The sequence below is a fragment of the Panthera leo genome, chromosome A2 (assembly GCF_018350215.1).
Source record: "Panthera leo isolate Ple1 chromosome A2, P.leo_Ple1_pat1.1, whole genome shotgun sequence".
Classification (NCBI taxonomy): Eukaryota; Metazoa; Chordata; class Mammalia; order Carnivora; family Felidae; genus Panthera; species Panthera leo.
Genome location: NC_056680.1, coordinates 78,147,970 through 78,164,717, shown reverse-complemented (window position 1 = coordinate 78,164,717; position 16,748 = coordinate 78,147,970). Strand labels below are relative to the sequence as shown.

At 39.2% G+C, this 16,748-nt stretch overlaps 2 protein-coding genes across 7 annotated transcripts in view; one reads left to right on the top strand and one right to left on the bottom strand.

The window, feature by feature from the left end:
* Positions 1 to 4,304, bottom strand: part of PUS7 (pseudouridine synthase 7) — a 76,731-nt gene extending 72,427 nt beyond the window's left edge. For 5 of the 6 annotated variants that reach the window (XM_042915546.1, XM_042915538.1, XM_042915567.1 and 2 more), the window contains exon 1: positions 4,220 to 4,304. The gene's annotated coding sequence lies outside the window, so the exon portion shown is untranslated. The remainder of the gene's footprint in view (positions 1 to 4,219) is intronic. The other variant, XM_042915552.1, reaches the window with a different exon arrangement.
* The window catches only part of RINT1 (RAD50 interactor 1), a 29,259-nt gene extending 12,545 nt beyond the window's left edge, over positions 1 to 16,714 (top strand). The window contains exons 5-15 of the mRNA XM_042915517.1: positions 94 to 267; positions 367 to 516; positions 1,101 to 1,257; positions 4,034 to 4,144; positions 4,244 to 4,469; positions 4,990 to 5,127; positions 6,789 to 6,988; positions 11,249 to 11,463; positions 15,200 to 15,380; positions 15,455 to 15,573; positions 16,506 to 16,714. Coding sequence (XP_042771451.1) covers positions 94 to 267; positions 367 to 516; positions 1,101 to 1,257; positions 4,034 to 4,144; positions 4,244 to 4,469; positions 4,990 to 5,127; positions 6,789 to 6,988; positions 11,249 to 11,463; positions 15,200 to 15,380; positions 15,455 to 15,573; positions 16,506 to 16,698 — 1,864 coding nt within the window. The 3' untranslated portion in view covers positions 16,699 to 16,714. The remainder of the gene's footprint in view (positions 1 to 93; positions 268 to 366; positions 517 to 1,100; positions 1,258 to 4,033; positions 4,145 to 4,243; positions 4,470 to 4,989; positions 5,128 to 6,788; positions 6,989 to 11,248; positions 11,464 to 15,199; positions 15,381 to 15,454; positions 15,574 to 16,505) is intronic.
* The last annotated feature ends 34 nt before the right edge of the window (positions 16,715 to 16,748 follow it).

Below are 16,748 nucleotides of genomic sequence, written 5' to 3'. Positions count from 1 at the left end.
GAACCTTATATACCACAGGAGGGAGATGTCATTTTTGCTGCACTTGGAATTTTGACAGACTATCTTTGAAGTTTGCTTTGCCTCATTTTGCAGTGATAACATTCAGCAATATCTGATGACCAATAACGTCCCAGAGGCAGCCTCTACTCTGGTGTCTATGGTGGAACTTGACATCAAGCTTCAGGAATCATCTTGTGCTCATCTTCTTGCTTTCACGAGAGCCACTGTTAAATTCTGGCATAAGATCCTCAAGGACAAACTTACAAGGTAAGGAATTCACCTGTTATTTCATGGTAGTGCTTTCACATGGATATTCGGTGACCATTGTATTTTACTGAGATACGTGTGTTGCTTTTTCTGTTACAGTGATTTTGAGGAAGTTTTAGCCCAGCTTCACTGGCCATTCATCACACCCCCCCAGTCTCAGACTGTTGGCTTGAGTCGCCCAGCAGGTGCCCCTGAGATATACAGTAACCTGGAGACACTGTTTTGCCAGCTTCTGAAACTGCAAACCTCGTATCTTTGTTGGAGATAAAACTTACTAAAATTGCTTTTTTTTTCGAGAGTGGATTTGTGGCTAGAGAGTAAAACTTTTTGAAAGGGACCAAGAAGCCAAACAGTAGTACTAGGTTTGGACTTGATCTGTATATACCCGCAGAGTGGTGGATTGTGCCCTTCAGAGTGAATAGCGTTGGGGGGAGCGGGGTCAGTCTGAAATATATGACTGACCCAGGTTTATATCACACGTAAGTCTCTTGGGACGACAGAAAAAAAAAATGGGCAATAGGGAGGAAAGTTTAGTAATCTAGTGTTAATAAAGGAATTCTTGATTGTGTTTCCTTCCTCACTACTGTTTTTTATGTTAGGAAAGACAGGGTAATTCTAATAACATATTTCATGCACTTTTTACGAAATCATATGCAATGTAAAATTATGTCTTATAATTAATTTTACTTAGTATCTTATATATTTGTTAGAAAAGTATATTGTGTATCTGTACATACATACACGTGTGTGTGTATATATGTGTATATATCCATATATCCATGCATATATATTTTTTTGTATCCTTGTCTTTTTCCTTGACTTGACTATGTCAGAGATGAATTACTTACTGAGCCAAAACAACTTCCAGAAAAATACTGTCTTCCTGCATCCCCGTCTGTCATCCTGCCCATCCAGATTATGCTGACTCCCCTTCAGAAAAGGTTCAGGTATCACTTCCGAGGGAACCGACAGACTAATGTTATAAGCAAGGTGTGCTTTGCCAACTCTTGTCCTTTGTTGTTATTAATAGCAGTTGTTAAGCATCCCGATCCTCTTTCTGGTTTAAGTTAAAATCCGATCCCATTCACATTTCTGTTTTTTCTCTGAAGAGCTAAATTCCTGTTTTGTCCTTGCCTTAATAGATCTATTTTGGGACTTGTGTTGATATGCCACTTGTGAGTGATACGCTCACTCATTAGCACGTCATCTCACCAGTGTCTCAAGTTGCCCCTTGGGTGTACTGTGACATTTGTTGGGGGCACTTGTGACAACTGGCTCCACGTGTTTCACTGTGCGAATTGCTCCTTCAGGCTTATATATATATATCAGAGAGAGATGTGAAAGTCCACAGATAGTCGAGTATTCGCTTTTGAACAGAGTGCTGATGCTACCATGATTTATGGCTGAGGTGCCTGGGTGGCTCAGTTGGTTGGGCATCTGACACTTGGTTGGGGCTCAGATCACGATCTCACAGTTCAAGCCCTGCATCAGGCTCTGTGCTAATGGTGTGGAGCCTGCTTGGGATTCTCTGTCTCCCTCTCTGCCCCTTCCCCACTCGCTCTCTCTCTCTCTGTCTCTCTCCCCTCCTCCCTCCCTCCCTCTCTCTCTCTCAAAAATGGATAACCATTTAAAAAATAAGTGAAAAGCTTAAAAAAATTTTAAAACATTAAATGATTTGTGTGTGTACAAGAAAGTAAGGAATGATGGGGATGGCTTTGAGGAAATTCTCACCATCTCACCAGCATTTTAGCTGAGGGATTACAGCCATGTATATTGGAGATACTCTGTTTTTTGTTTGTTTCTTTGTTTTTTTTTTTTTTAGAGAAAGAGGTGAGTGAGTGAGGAGGAACAGAGGGACAGGGGGGCAGGGGAGAGAGAGAGAGAGAGAGAGAGAGGAAGGAAGGAAGGAAGGAAGGAAGGAAGGAAGGAAGGAAGAAGGAAGGAAGAAGGAAGGAAGGAGGAAGGAAGGAAGAAGGAAGGAAGGAGGGAGGGAGGAAGGAGGGAGGAAGGAAGGAGGGAGGAAGGAAGGAGGAAGGAAGGAGGGAGGAAGGAAGGAAGGAGGGAGGAAGGAAGGAAGGAGGGAGGAAGAAAGGAAGGAAGGAAGGAGGGAGGAAGGAAGGAAGAAGGAGGAAGGAAGGAAGAAGGAAGGGAGGAAGAAGGAAGAAGGAAGGGAAGGAGGGAGGGAGGGAGGGAGGAAGGGAGGAGGAAGGAAGGAAGGAAGAAAGAATCTTAAGCAGCTCCATGCTCAGTGCGGAGCCCAATGCGGGGCTCGATCCCAGGACTCTGGATGACCTGACCCAAAATCAAGAGTCGGACGCTCAAATGACTGAGCCACCAGGTGCCCCTATATTGGAGATATTCTTGAAATTTTTCTTTAACTTGACTGGAAAAACAATCAGGCATTTGTTTTTAATGAAATTTGATTGAATTTATTGAGAATTAGAACTCTGTTGCCAGGGGGTGGAGACTACCTTATTTATCCTTAAGTTTTGCTACATTTAATGCAGTGCAAGTAGCAGAGTGGTTCATTTCAGTGTTTTGAATTATATGTTATTGCACCAGGCTTACCCCAGGCATTGTATGTGGCATTTATAAATGAGTTTATAGGCTTTATAGAATTTTAAAGGGGTCAAGGGATAGGGAGTTATGTTTGCACGGGAAGGAGTTGAGTGGCAATTGGATTTCTGGGTCTTAAATTCAGTTTATTCTGTTGTACTTTATGGATCTCCTCCTTTTTTTGGATGAGGTGTTGGTAGAAAGAAGAATAGAACCAATTAGTAAGTAGCGAGACAAGGCAATAAACCTACAGATGTAGAGAGGCAGTAAGAATTTGAGGTTAGAAAATTGTGAGTTATGTTGATTCCTTTCTTTTTTTTAAATTATTTTAATTTTTTTTTAAATATTTATATTTGAGAAAGAGAGAGAGGGAAGGAGAGGCAGAGTATGAGCGAGGGAGGGGCAGAGAGAGAGGGAGACACAGAATCTGAAGCAGGCTCCAGGCTCCGAGCTGTCAGCACAGAGCCTGACATGGGGCTCGAACCTACGAACCCCAAGATCATGACCTGAGGCGAAGTTGGACACTTAACTAACTGAGCCACCCAGGCGCCCCATGTTGATTCCTTTCTAAAGTACATTTCCACTCTGTCATCAAGCCTAAACTACACAGCCCCTGAGATTAGGGATGCCCCTTACTCACTTTTGTATTTCCAGCATCTAGCACATAACAGGGATTTACCACTCAGTAAATGTTTTTGAATGCCTGTCCAACAAAACTTGGAAGGTTTGTAGAATCATCTCTAGGGACAATTTAAAAAGCTGCCTATTTACATTTACTTTTCTATGATTTTACCTGTTTTAAGGCATATTTTTTTCTTACTTTACCTTTTGGAAAGACAAACCAGAAGAAAATCAGGTTTAAAAGTTATTTTGGAACGTAATTTACAAAAAAACCGAACACAAAACAAAATTAAAGGCCATCGGTTCTTTGTAATGCTCATCATTTTACATATCTCCAAAGTGCTATGTTTTCAACACATACAGTATTGTAAATTTATGAGTTTACTGACTTATGCCACCTTTGGGAATTTGTTGGGAGTACATTGGGAAACATCTGATTAAAGTTCAGAGCAGAAATTGTGTTCTTTTATAAGAATCTTCACCTAATTTGTGTAAGTGCTATGTGTATACAATTAACTAGAACCATTTAATTGTAACTTTCTGGTCAGAATGACTTAAGAATTCAGACTATTTTAACTTCCTTCCTTAGCCTGAATGGTACTTGGCTCAGGTACTTATGTGGATTGGGAATCACACTCAGTTTCTGGATGAGAAGATTCAGCCAATATTAGACAAAGTAGGCCCTTCGGTAAATGCAAGGGTAAGAAACTGTGTTCTTAAATTGTTCCAGTTTTAGAGTTGTGTGTGTCCGCGAATAATCTGTCATTTACCTTACCTCCTGCTTACATGTTTCTTTCAGCTTGAATTTTCCCGGGGCCTCATGATGCTCGTTCTTGAGAAGTTAGCTGCAGACATCCCATGTCTGCTCTATGATGACAATCTCTTCTGTCATCTGGTGGATGAGGTGCTTTTGTTCGAAAGGGAGCTGCACAGTCTTTATGGCTATCCCAGCACTTTTGCCAACTGTATGCATATTCTGTCAGAGGACACCTGTTTTCAGAGGTGGTTGACTGTGGAGAGAAAATGTAAGTGTTCAGTAGCCATCAAGTGGACAGCATATTATCTCCTTTTGTGTGTATTAACTTTTGGTGTTTTTCTCCACCAGCTCTGGGTAGAAATTAGAGGCATCTGAATTTTTCTTGGTTAAGGTTTACCAAGTTGCCTTTTCTTCCCATCAAACCAGTTTTTCTTGTACTTGCACCATCCACATTTCTAGAGTGGAAGAGTCAAGCCAGTATAGGATACAGCTGTTTTATAGATTGTACCATAGTACTTCCTGTTCTTTGTAGTGTCTGTTGGATGTAGCTTGTCTAATCAGTTTAACTATTTTGAAGATTTGGGGTAGGGGTGGCGGAGAGAAGTAGGCAATCTTGTTCAACCCTAACACAGAGCGTATTAAATATAGTGCAACCGGTGGGAGGTTGTAGATTTGGTTTTTTGTTTGTTTGTTTTTTACAGAAAAACCATTACTCCTAAAAACCTGTGCTGAAAATTAAGAATGACTGTAACTACTTAATTGACCTGTTCCCTTTTTCTGCATATCAGTTGCTCTTCAAAAAATGGACTCAATGCTTTCATCAGAAGCTGCTTGGATATCCCAATATAAGGATATCACTGATGTGGACGAGATGAAAGTTCCAGACTGTGCAGAAACTTTTATGACACTACTCTTGGTTATAACTGGTAAGTATAAGTCTTTCAAGATACAGCTTTCTTTTAGGTAAGCTTTTTTTTTTTCTTTTGAGAGAGAGAATGAAAGAGAGAGCGAGCGCATGCGTGCACACAAGTGGGGGAGGAGCAGAGACAGATAGGGACAGAGGATCCAAAGTCCGGGGCTCGAACTCACAAACTGTGAGATCATGACCTGAGCTGAGGTCAGACGTTCAACTGAATGTGCCACTCAGGCGCCCTGAAGAACTCGTGCTTTTTAAAACACGAGTCATCTGACGAGACGTGTCAAAACAACACGAGACGTTTCGTTTTAAAACACGTGTCATCTGACACGAGACTTCTATGACAGTCTTCTAACCTGTCATAGTTTCTCCTTCCTTTAAAAAAGAAGTCATTTTTTTGTTGAAGAAATGGGGTGATTTTTAAAAAAGTTTTATTTTTATTTATTTGGAGGGGGAGGGGCAGAGAGAGAGAGAGAGAGAGAGAGAGAGAGAGAAATCCCAAGCAGTCTTCGCACCGTCAGCACAGAGACTGACACAGGGCTCCATCTTACGAGCCGTGATATCATGACCTGAGCTGAAATCAAGAGTCAGGTGGACACAACCAACTGAGCCACCCAGGTGCCCTGAAATGGGGTGGTTATTATATATACATGATGAGGTTTTGGGGTGATGGTGGGGTTCGGAGCTGACGGCCAAGAAAGAATTCTTGAAGACGTCTTTGGTGCAAAAAGGTGATTTTATTAAAGCATGGGGGCAGGACCCACCTCCAAACCCCACCATTACCCCAAAACCTTATCATACAGATCTGTGACTTACAGTGGGGCTACATCCTGATGAAGGTATCCTAAGTTAAACATTTTAAGTCAAAAATGCATTTCGTACACCTAACCTACTTTATAATAAAATGTTGAATATCTCATGTAATTTATTAAATACTGTACTGACAGTGAAAAAAAGAATGGTTGTGTGAGGACAAAATGGCTGTAAGTGCATTGGTTGTTGACCCTCATGATCCCATGGCTGATGGAGATATGCCGCTCTCCCGCTGCCCAGGATCATGAGAGGGTTGTATCCCATATTGCCAGCCTGGGAAGAGATCCAAATAAAATATTCAAAGTAATTTCTATAAATGTGTATAGCTTTTGTACCATTGTAAACTTGAAAAATCTTAAGTTGAACCATAATAAATCAGGGCCCATCTATAATTTCCTCATGCCTTTAAAAAATTAAACTGTGAGGCGCCTGGGCAGCTCTGTTGGTTAAGCATCTGACTTTGGCTCAGGTCACGGTTTGTGGATTTAAGCCCCACATCTGGCTCTGTACTGACAGCTTGGAGCCTGGAGCCTGCTTCAGATTCTGTGTCTCCCTCTCTCTCTGCCCCTTCCCTGCTTGAGCTGTCTCTCTCTCTCTCTCTCTCTCTCTCTGTCTCTGTCTCTCTCTCCCCCCCTCAAAAATAAACATTTAAAAAAATTGAGCTGTAATTTATATACAATGGAGAAATCTGAAGTATACAGTTCAGTGAGTTTTGACAAGTACATATACTTGTGAAACCTGCAACCTTGTAAAGTTTAGAAATAGATCCGTACTTGGATGGTTGATTATAGGGAAAACCTATAACTGTGTCCTGGGCAGAACCAAAACTTTCACATGTCTTGTTAACTTTCTCCACAGACAGATATAAAAATCTTCCCACAGCTTCCAGAAAACTACAGTTCCTTGAGTTACAGAAGGACTTAGTAGATGATTTCAGGATACGGTTAACTCAGGTGATGAAAGAAGAGACTAGAGCTTCCCTTGGCTTTCGATACTGCGCAATTCTCAATGCTGTGAACTATATCTCAACAGTACTGGCAGACTGGGCTGACAATGTTGTAAGTTAATGTGCTTTTATTTATTTATTTATTTATTTATTTATTTATTTATTTATTTTAACATATATATTTTTTAGTTTATTTACTATTTTTTAAAATTAATCTCTACACACAATGTGAGGCTTGAACTCACGACTGGAGATCAAGAGTCGCATGCTCTTCCGACTGAGCCGGCCAGGTGCCCCGCTAATGTGCTTTTTATATTAAATCGTAGATTTTTCACAGTTTTAGTTAAACAGTTTTTTGTTAGTAGTATTAACAGTTTTACCTTTTCAAATTTTGAATTTACAGCAAGCAGAAATTACACATTAGTAGAATAACAATTAGGCCAAACCTAGGGGGTGTAATTAAATTACATGTTTTTCTCAATTCGCAAATAGTTACATAATCCCAATAGTTTAATCATTGGAAAAGAAAGCCAACGTCTCATAAAATAGTGGTCTATAGAATGAACCTTTTTCCTCTTAATTAGACTTTATACTTGGGAAATATTCATGTATGGTAATTGCCATCTCAGAAAAAGCTAGGATTGAGAAATGGTGTCAAAATCCATAAAATCCTGGACTTTAAGGAAGATAAAATAACACCATCTGAGGGGCACCTGGCTCACTCAGTCGGTAGAGCCTGCGCCTGTTGGTCTCAGGATCGTGAGTTCAAGCCCACATTGGGGTAAAGATTACATAACAAAGTAAAATAAAAGTAATAAAAATAACATTTGATACCCTTTGAATGCCTTTAGAACATGAGTAAGTAGAATAATAAAATAAACTCCTATGTTCCTGTCATCCAGCTTCTTGTACCAATTTTGTTTTATTTAAGCCTCTTCTCCACCTCCCACACTTGATTATTTTGAAGATTTTAAGGTATATTTCATGATAAATATTTCAAAATGTATCTCTAAAATAATTCCTTAAAAAAAACCCAAAAACACCCATAACCACAATACCATTATCACATCATCCAAGAAAGTTAATTTCTTATAGTGGGAGGTGTCTTAAATAAATCTAAAAATCAAAACCTTGGGTCCGGTTAGCAAGTACTGTAAGGCCTTTTGCCTCCAAGAATTTTATTTATCCTTCCTTTCTCCACACACATTCATTTGGTCTGCCTAAATACAATTATTAAATAATTTCTGTTTCTGTTTACTCTTTTTATTAATCCAAGGACTATACTGGTTTTCAAGGCTTTTGCTAACCAGATTTTCCAATATGTATTTCTAGCCAAAAATGAAGAAACTTAATTAGCCTTTAAAACTTTAACATAGATTAATTCCTTTGATGATGTTTAGATATTAGAATGACCTCAGAGGAGCTCCAGGAACTTCTTGGACAGGGTGCTCTTGGGTTTGGAATCACTATTCCCTGATCATGTGTATAGATACAGAAATCAGCTTGGGTTTTCACCACTGTGTCCCATGAAGTAGGTTTCATGACAGAAAGTATTAACAGAGAATTTGCATGACCATAAAACAGTGAAGTATACATTAAATGGAAAAAAAAAAACAAACTGTACTAAGGTACATTGTAAATGTAAAGTATTATATGATTGTGTCATGAAATGAAAATAGGAAAGTAAAACAACAAAACAACTATAATGTCAACTAAAGACTTAATAATACCACTTTTTAAATGTGGTAGATAAAGTGGGAATTGAAAAATTCCAGGGTAGAATAATTCGAAAGCTTGATTAACTGAGGATTGGTGATAAGTTCATAGTATACTAGAAAACATAATTTTTGAGTGTGTTCACATGAGTCACAGAGGTGGACAAGGTAAATTAAAATGTCTGTATATTGTCAAGTCTTAATGTAATAAAAAAAAGCAGAAATGAAATACAATCAAACATAGGCATTTAAAAATACTCAATGTCCAGGTTAAGGACAGAGTCTTGAAAACATAATAAGAATAGATATATGTTTGTTTTTTTAAGTTTTTATTAAAAATAATATATTTTACATTATGAATTTCTAACGAAAAGCATATACTGCTAACGCATTATATAGAAAATGTATTCCTTTACTGTGAAAGAATAAACAAAACAGAAAAGTCTTTATCTTAATTACATACAGGGTAATTAATTAAAAAAATAGGAAACAAAAATAAATGTAATAACAGACATAAATAAGATAAAAACCTGATAAACATAGTTTATATTCTGGACTCTGGCTGGGACTTAAAAGCCTTTTTCAACAAAAATGTTAACTGAGATCCACATTCATAGTATCATTCTGCTAAGCAAGGAAGATAAGACACAAAATAATTATTTCATAAAATGAATATAGAGTGTACTGACTAATGGCATTTGTTTATAAAGTCACCTAATTAGAACACATGGGCTGTATTCTATTGCGTATGCTACACAATTCTCATTGTGTACTTTTATGTGTTGTTTTCCTCATTTTAGTAAGTACTTTTTTCACTCAGCCCCCACACTGCTCCATTTTCTGCTAAGCTTTGTCATAAAACAAATTGTCATTCCTGATTCTCGTGCCAGATGATCTAATAAGAGACTCATTCGAAGCCAGATTTTTAGCTTCAACGAATTATTTGTGGAACATCATTAACTACTTTTACTTGGTGCCATAGTCTGTTAACGAAGATGAATTGGCCATCATCCCTGTCCTTAGGAAATTTGTAATGCGCTGCTGAATTAACTGGGTCCTTCTGTCAACAGAAGAATAACCAAATTTAGAGTAGCTCCTCAAATCATGAATGAATTTTTTGTCCTTGTATGTTATGATTTTACAAATTCTGTTTAATATAAGAAGTTATTTACCCATTTTCATGGTCTTTCAGCCTGTGAACGCTTAAAATAAAAATCACTAATGCTCTTGTATTGCCTAGATAGAAAAAAGGAAGAGTGGACAGAGCTCACCTTCCATTAATTTCGATTCTGTACTAATAGCTGTCTGTCCATTGCCAGATTGCGCCAAGCCAGACATACCCAGCCATTCAGAGTCAGGAATTTTTCAGTTGTAGGTGACAGAAGCTGGATTGGTGCTGGCCTGAGTGGGGAGGGGGAGTGGGGTGAGTCGGTGAGGAATCTGTTTGTGTAACTGAAAGCAGTAGGCATGGCTGCCCTGGACTTGTTCCCTTCTGGCTTCATTGTCAGGCAGGCTCTGGGAGTGTGGCCACAGGTGGCTCCAGGCTCCCACTGTCCAGGCACTGAGAGGACCAGTGCCTCTTCTCTGATAGGTTCAGCAGAAAATACCAGTGTGGCCTCTCTCATGTCCATCCCTGAACAATCACTTATTGTGGCCATATCCTGTCCCCTACTAATGGGCATTTAGGTTGCCTTTAATCTTTTGCTAAATATCCACAGCGTTATTTTTCTGTAGGGCAGAAAAAAATAATACATATTCTACCTAAAATGCCACTGTAAAAGTGACATTTTAATTCTCTTAACTCTCATAAATCTGCTTACTACAACTCTCAGTCTGTGTTCGGAGAAAATGAGTACTTAAAGAAATCAGCCATCAGGGAAACGCAAATTAAAATCATAGTGAGACATCACTAAATATAAACTAAGATGGCTATAATAAAAAAGACATAATAACAATTACTAGTGCAGAGGTAGAGAAGTTGGAACCCTCACACACAGCTGGTAGGAACGTAAGATAGTACAGCCACTGTGGAAGATAGTCTGCAGGTCCTCAAATAGCTAAACACAGAATTGCCGTATGACCCAGCAGCTCTACTCCCAGTATACCCAAGAGAATTGAAGACATTTGTCCACACAAAACCATACACACAAATGTTCACTGCAGTATTGTTCATAATAGATGAGAAAGAACCCAGCTGTCTGTCATCTGATGAATAGCTAAATACAATGTGGTACGGCCGTATAATGGAATATTAAGCAATTAAAAGAAATTAAGTACTGATACATCTTACAACATAGATGAACCTTGAAAACATACTAAGTGAAAGAAGCCAGTCAGAAAGAGCCAGAAATTATAGGATTCCATTTATATGAAACATCCAGAAGAGGCAAATCGATAGAGACAGAAAGATGAGTGGTTGCCTAGGGTGGGAGGGTGCACGGAGGGGACTGGGAGATGATGGTTAAGTGTGGGGTATCTTTTTGGAGTAAAGAAAACATTCTAAAATTGACACTGGCGTTAGATGCACAATTCTGAATATACACTAAAAGCCAATATATTGTACACTTTAAACAAGTGAGTTGTAGTACATGAATTATATTTCATGCTGTTAAAAAGGAAGCATCTTAATAACCATGTTAATACATTTTTGCTTTCAGTTCTTCCTGCAACTTCAGCAGGCAGCACTGGAGGTCTTTGCAGAGAATAACACCCTCAGTAAATTGCAGCTGGGACAGCTGGCCTCTATGGAGAGTTCTGTCTTTGATGATATGATTAACCTACTGGAGCGTTTAAAGCATGACATGTTGACCCGCCAAGTAGACCATGTTTTTAGAGAAGTTAAAGATGCTGCAAAATTGTATAAAAAAGAAAGGTAAGTCCTTCATATTTTCTTATTACTCAACTCTCAAATCCAGTTTGCTCAAAGTTGAAAGATGATAAATACCTATATTTCTCAGACTATTCCAAAACATAGAAGAGGAAGGAAAACTTCCAAATTCATTCTGAGGCCAGCATGACCCTGATTTCAAAACTAGACCAAGACTCCACAACAAAAGAGAACTGCAGGCCAATATCCCTGATGAACATGGGTACAGAAATCCTCAACAAGATACTAGCAAACCAAATCCAACAATACATTAAAAGAATCATTCACCATGATCAAGTGAGATTTATTCCTGGATTGCAAAGGTGGTTCAGTATCACAAATCAATCAGTATGATACATCACATCAACATAAGAGAAAGGAGAAGGATAATGTGATTATTTCAATAGATGGCAGAAAAAGCATTTGACAAAGTACAACATTCATTCATGACAGCAAATCCTCGACAAAGTAGGTTTAAAGGGAACATATCTCAACATAATAAAGGCCATGTGTGAAAAACACACAGCTGATATCATCCTCAGTGGGAAAAGCTGAGTGCCTGTCCCTTAAGGTCAGGAACAGGACAAGGTTGTCCACTCTCACCATCACATTCAACACAGTACTGAAGTCCTAGCTACAGCAATCAGGTAACAAAAAGAAAGAAAAGGCATCCAGATTGGTAAGGAGGAAGTCAAACTTTCACTGTTTGCAGATGACATGATACCATATATAGAAAATCCAAAAGACTCCACCAAAAAACTGCTAGAACTGATGAATGAATTCAGCAAAGTCACAGTGTACACAATGTACAGAAATCTGTTACATCTCAGCCGAAAGAGAAATTAAGAAAACAGTCCCATTTACAACTGCACCAAAAACAGTAAGATACCCAGGAATAAAACTAACCAAAGAAGTGAAAGAACTATACTCAGAAAACTACAAAACACTGATGAAAGAAACTGAAGACGACACAGAGAAATGGGAAGACATTCCATGCTCATGGACTGGGAGAAAAAATATTGTTAATATGCCTACACTACCCAAAGCAACCTACACATTTAATGCAATCCCTATCAAAATACCAGCAACATGTTTTACAGAAGTAGGACAAACATTTCTCGAATGTGGATGAAACTACAAAAGATCCCAAATAGCCAAAGCGATCTTGAAAAAGAAAAGCAAGCTGAGGCATCACAATTCTGGACTTCCAAGTTCTATTACAAGTCTGTAGGATCAAAACAGTATGGTACTGGCACAAAAATAGACACATAGATCAAAAGAACAGAATAGAAAACCCAGAATAAACCTACAACTATTTGGTCAATTAATCTCTGACAAAGCAGGAAAGAGTATCTAAAGGGAAAAGGACTGTCTCTTCAACAAATGGTGCTGGGAAAACCGGACAGCTGCATGCAAAAGAATGAGACTGGACCACTTTCTTACACCATACACAAAAATAAATTCATAATAGATTAAGGACCTAAATGTGAGACCCGAAACCATAAAAATCTTAGAAAAGAATATAGGCAGTAATTTCTCTAACAGTGATCATAGCAACTTTTTTCTAGATAGGTCCCCTGAGGCAAGGGAAACAAAAGCAAACAACAACAAAAAACAAAAACTATTGGGACTACATAAAATAAAAAGCTTCTGCACAGCAAAGAAAACAATCAACAAAACTAAAAGGCAACTACTGAATGGGAGAAGATGTTTGCAAATGACATATTTGATGAAGGGTTAGTATCCAAAATAGATCAAGAACTGGTACAACACCCCCAAAACAATCCAATCAAAAATGAGAAGACACGAACAGACATTTCTGCAAAGAAGATATCCAGATGGCCAACAGACACATGAAAAGATGCTGATCGTCACTTAACACCAGGAAAATGCAAATCAGAACCACAGTCAGCTATCACCTCATAGTTGTCCGAATGGCTAAAAATCAAAACCACGAGAAACACGTGGCACCTGGTGGCTCAGTCGGTTAAGCGTCTGACTCTTGGTTTCAGCTCAGGTCCTGGTATCACGGTTTCATGAGTTCAGGCCCCGTGTCAGGCTCTGCACTGACGGTGCGGGGCCTGCTTGGGATTCCCTCTCTCCCTCTCTTTCTGCCCCTCCTGCTCACTCGCTCAAAATAAATAAATAAACTTAAAACACACACACAAGAAACAACAGGTGTTGGTGGGCGTGTGGAGTAAAAGGAACCCTTGTGCACTGTTGGTGGGAATGCAAACTGGTGCAGCCGCTCTAGAAAGCAGTATGGAGTTTCCTCAAAAAGTTACCCCATGATTAAGGAATCACACTACTGTGTATTTACCCAAAGAATATGAAAACACTAATTCAAAGGAATACATGCATTCCTATGTTTATGGCAGCATTATTTACAAGAGCCAAGATATGGAAGCAGCCCAAGTGTCCACTGATAGATGAATGAATAAAAAAAAAAAAAAAATGTGGTGTATATCTACAATGGAATATTATTCGGCCATAAAAAAATTTTGAAACCTTGCTATTTGCAACAACTGGGATGGAGCTAGAGAGTATTATGCTAAGCAAAATAAGTCAATCAGAGAAAGACAAATACCATATGATGTCACTCATATGTGGAATTTAAGAGACATAACAAATGAACAAAGGAAAAAAAGAGGGAGGCAAACCAAGAAACAGACTCTTAACTACAGAGAACCAAATGATGGTTACCAGAGGGGAGGTGGGTGGAGGGATGGGTAAAATAGGTGATGGGGATTAAGGCGCGCACTTGGTGATGAATATCAGTGATTAAAATAAAAACTTTAAAAAAGATTGAAAGATGATATATGCAAATTTCCAAGGTGTCTAGATAGCAGAGTTTGGCCTTTTGCTCTACAAACTTTTAACCATTTTTGATAGAAAGCTTTCTAAAATATATTCAGACATTTATTCAGTTTATTTATTTATTCATCCTGAGAGAGAGAGAGAGAGAGAGAGAGAGAGAGAGAATCCCAAGCAGGCTCTGCACTGTCAGCACAGAGCCTGACATGGGGCTCAAAGCCATGAACCGGGAGATCACGACCTGAGCTGAAATCAAGAGTCAGAGACACTCAACCAACTGAGCCACGCAGGGGGCCCTGTTCAGACATTCTTAATCAGAATAAACTGATCCTAATTTAACCCTCAGATGTAGTTGTGACTACAGAGATAGTCACAACTGGTCTGGGATGTGGGGCTGAGTGGCCTGGTGCCCCAACAGTACTCTGCATGCATGCCTGCAGGGTACTCTGTATCCACTGTCGTGATTCTGTGGTCTCTGTCCCTTTCCCCACACTGCGTACTCTGTGAGAACAGGCAGGGTCTGTCTTCTCCAGCACAGTCCCCGTCACACCGAGCATTTGTAATCTGTTTGCAAGTGTGCTTAGTCCCTGTTATTCTGCCGAAAACCAGAGCATAAAATTACCTGATGTCTTTAATGCTAATACATGTTAATTATTTCAGTAAGTCACATTAAGGAAATGATGTGTCATCCTCATTAAATAAGGGAGTATTTAATGGAGAACCAGTGTATCAATATAGTTATATTTATTTTCTGAGACGGCTTTTAATGTTGGGCTGTACATTTTGCTCTTATCCAACCAAGATGCCCCAGGACAGTGCACTTCCCCACATGTAAAATGATTGGTCACATCTCTAAAAGTACAAGGTTTTGAAGATTCCGTAGTAAAATGTAACGCGCTGCAGGCGGTGCGGTCTTGGTCCCTCGCAGGTGGCTGTCGTTGCCGTCGCAGTCGGAGCAGGCGGTGATGTCCCTGTCCAGCTCGGCCTGCCCGCTGCTGCTCACCGTGAGAGACCGCTTACTCCAGCTGGAGGAGCAGCTTTGCTTCTCCTTGTTCACAGTCTTCTGGCAGGTGCTTGTGGAGAAGCTGGATGTGTACATCTACCAAGAAGTAAGCAAGAGCGGGCGGCGTTCCGGGGCCCTGATGGCAAAGGCACGTGTGACGCGAACTGCTCTTTGTTTCAGATCGTTCTTGCCAATCATTTCAACGAGGGAGGGGCAGCTCAGCTCCAGTTTGATATGACTCGGAACCTGTTCCCCCTGTTCTCCCGCTATTGCAAGAGGCCAGAAAATTACTTCAAACAGTAAGCTCAGAACTTAACAATGACTGTTGATGGCATCAAGCTTTACAGGATGTTGATTCCTCTTTTCACAGCCCTAGGGGCCCCGTGATGTGTGGTGGGATAAATACAGCATCAGCTAAAAATTGAAAACATTCATCATGTACCCAGCTACTCTAAGGTGTGACCCATGACCCCCGTCCCCCCCAAATTTATCAGAACTGGATCTGAGTTATGGGCTGGGCTTTGTTCCCACCATTGGTTTCATGCTTCTATTTGCCCGTTACTGGAGAGACAAGTAGAAAATAAAGGCAAGTGCAGTTGTACCATAGTCAATAAATAGAAGAAATTAAAAATATGCCTGGTACCTAATAGTAGGCCAGGCATGAAGAAAGTGGTTTTCTTACATATTTATGTTGATTTTGGTTCTAAGCGTAACTATAAATGAATGTCAGAAAAATTCTTCAAACCATTTTTAGAATTATTGGTTTGAAATTTAAATTATTGGGGAGAGGGAGTTTGAGATTATAAAGTAGTCCCTTTAAAGTTATTATAAAATGAAAAAATGATTTTTATTTTAGTAAGAGATCTGAATTTTTTTTTTCTTTTTTATTAGTTTCTCTTCCCATATTGTAATCTACCTAAAGTCTTAGCCACATTTAATAGGCTATTATGTTAGTGTCAGTATTACCTTTTGGAGAGTAATACACACATATGGAAAACAATGATCCTATCACATTATAGTAATCTAATGAAATAGAAACACTGTACACATACATTGTCCTTACATGTTAAAAGAGCCAAATAATAAATCCATAAATACTTTCTAGAGAGGGATGTGGATTAGCAGTGCAGGGAAGCTGTTTAGTTTCTGAAAATGAAAATATTATGGAATAACGTGATGATACAGATAATGGATATCTCATTTCCCTCCTGCTTTTTTTTTTCTTAAACAGTGTCAAAGAAGCGTGTATTGTTTTGAATCTGAACATTGGCTCTGCCCTCCTTCTGAAAGACGTCCTGCAGTCAGCCTCAGGGCAGCCTCCTGCCACCGAGGCCTTAAATGAAGTTGGAATTTACAAACTGGCTCAACAAGATGTTGAGATTCTACTTAATTTGAGGACAAACTGGCCTAACACGGGAAAATAAAGCATCTTTTCTTGTTTTGGAGTTTTGGTTTTTAACAAAGAGGAGGCCAA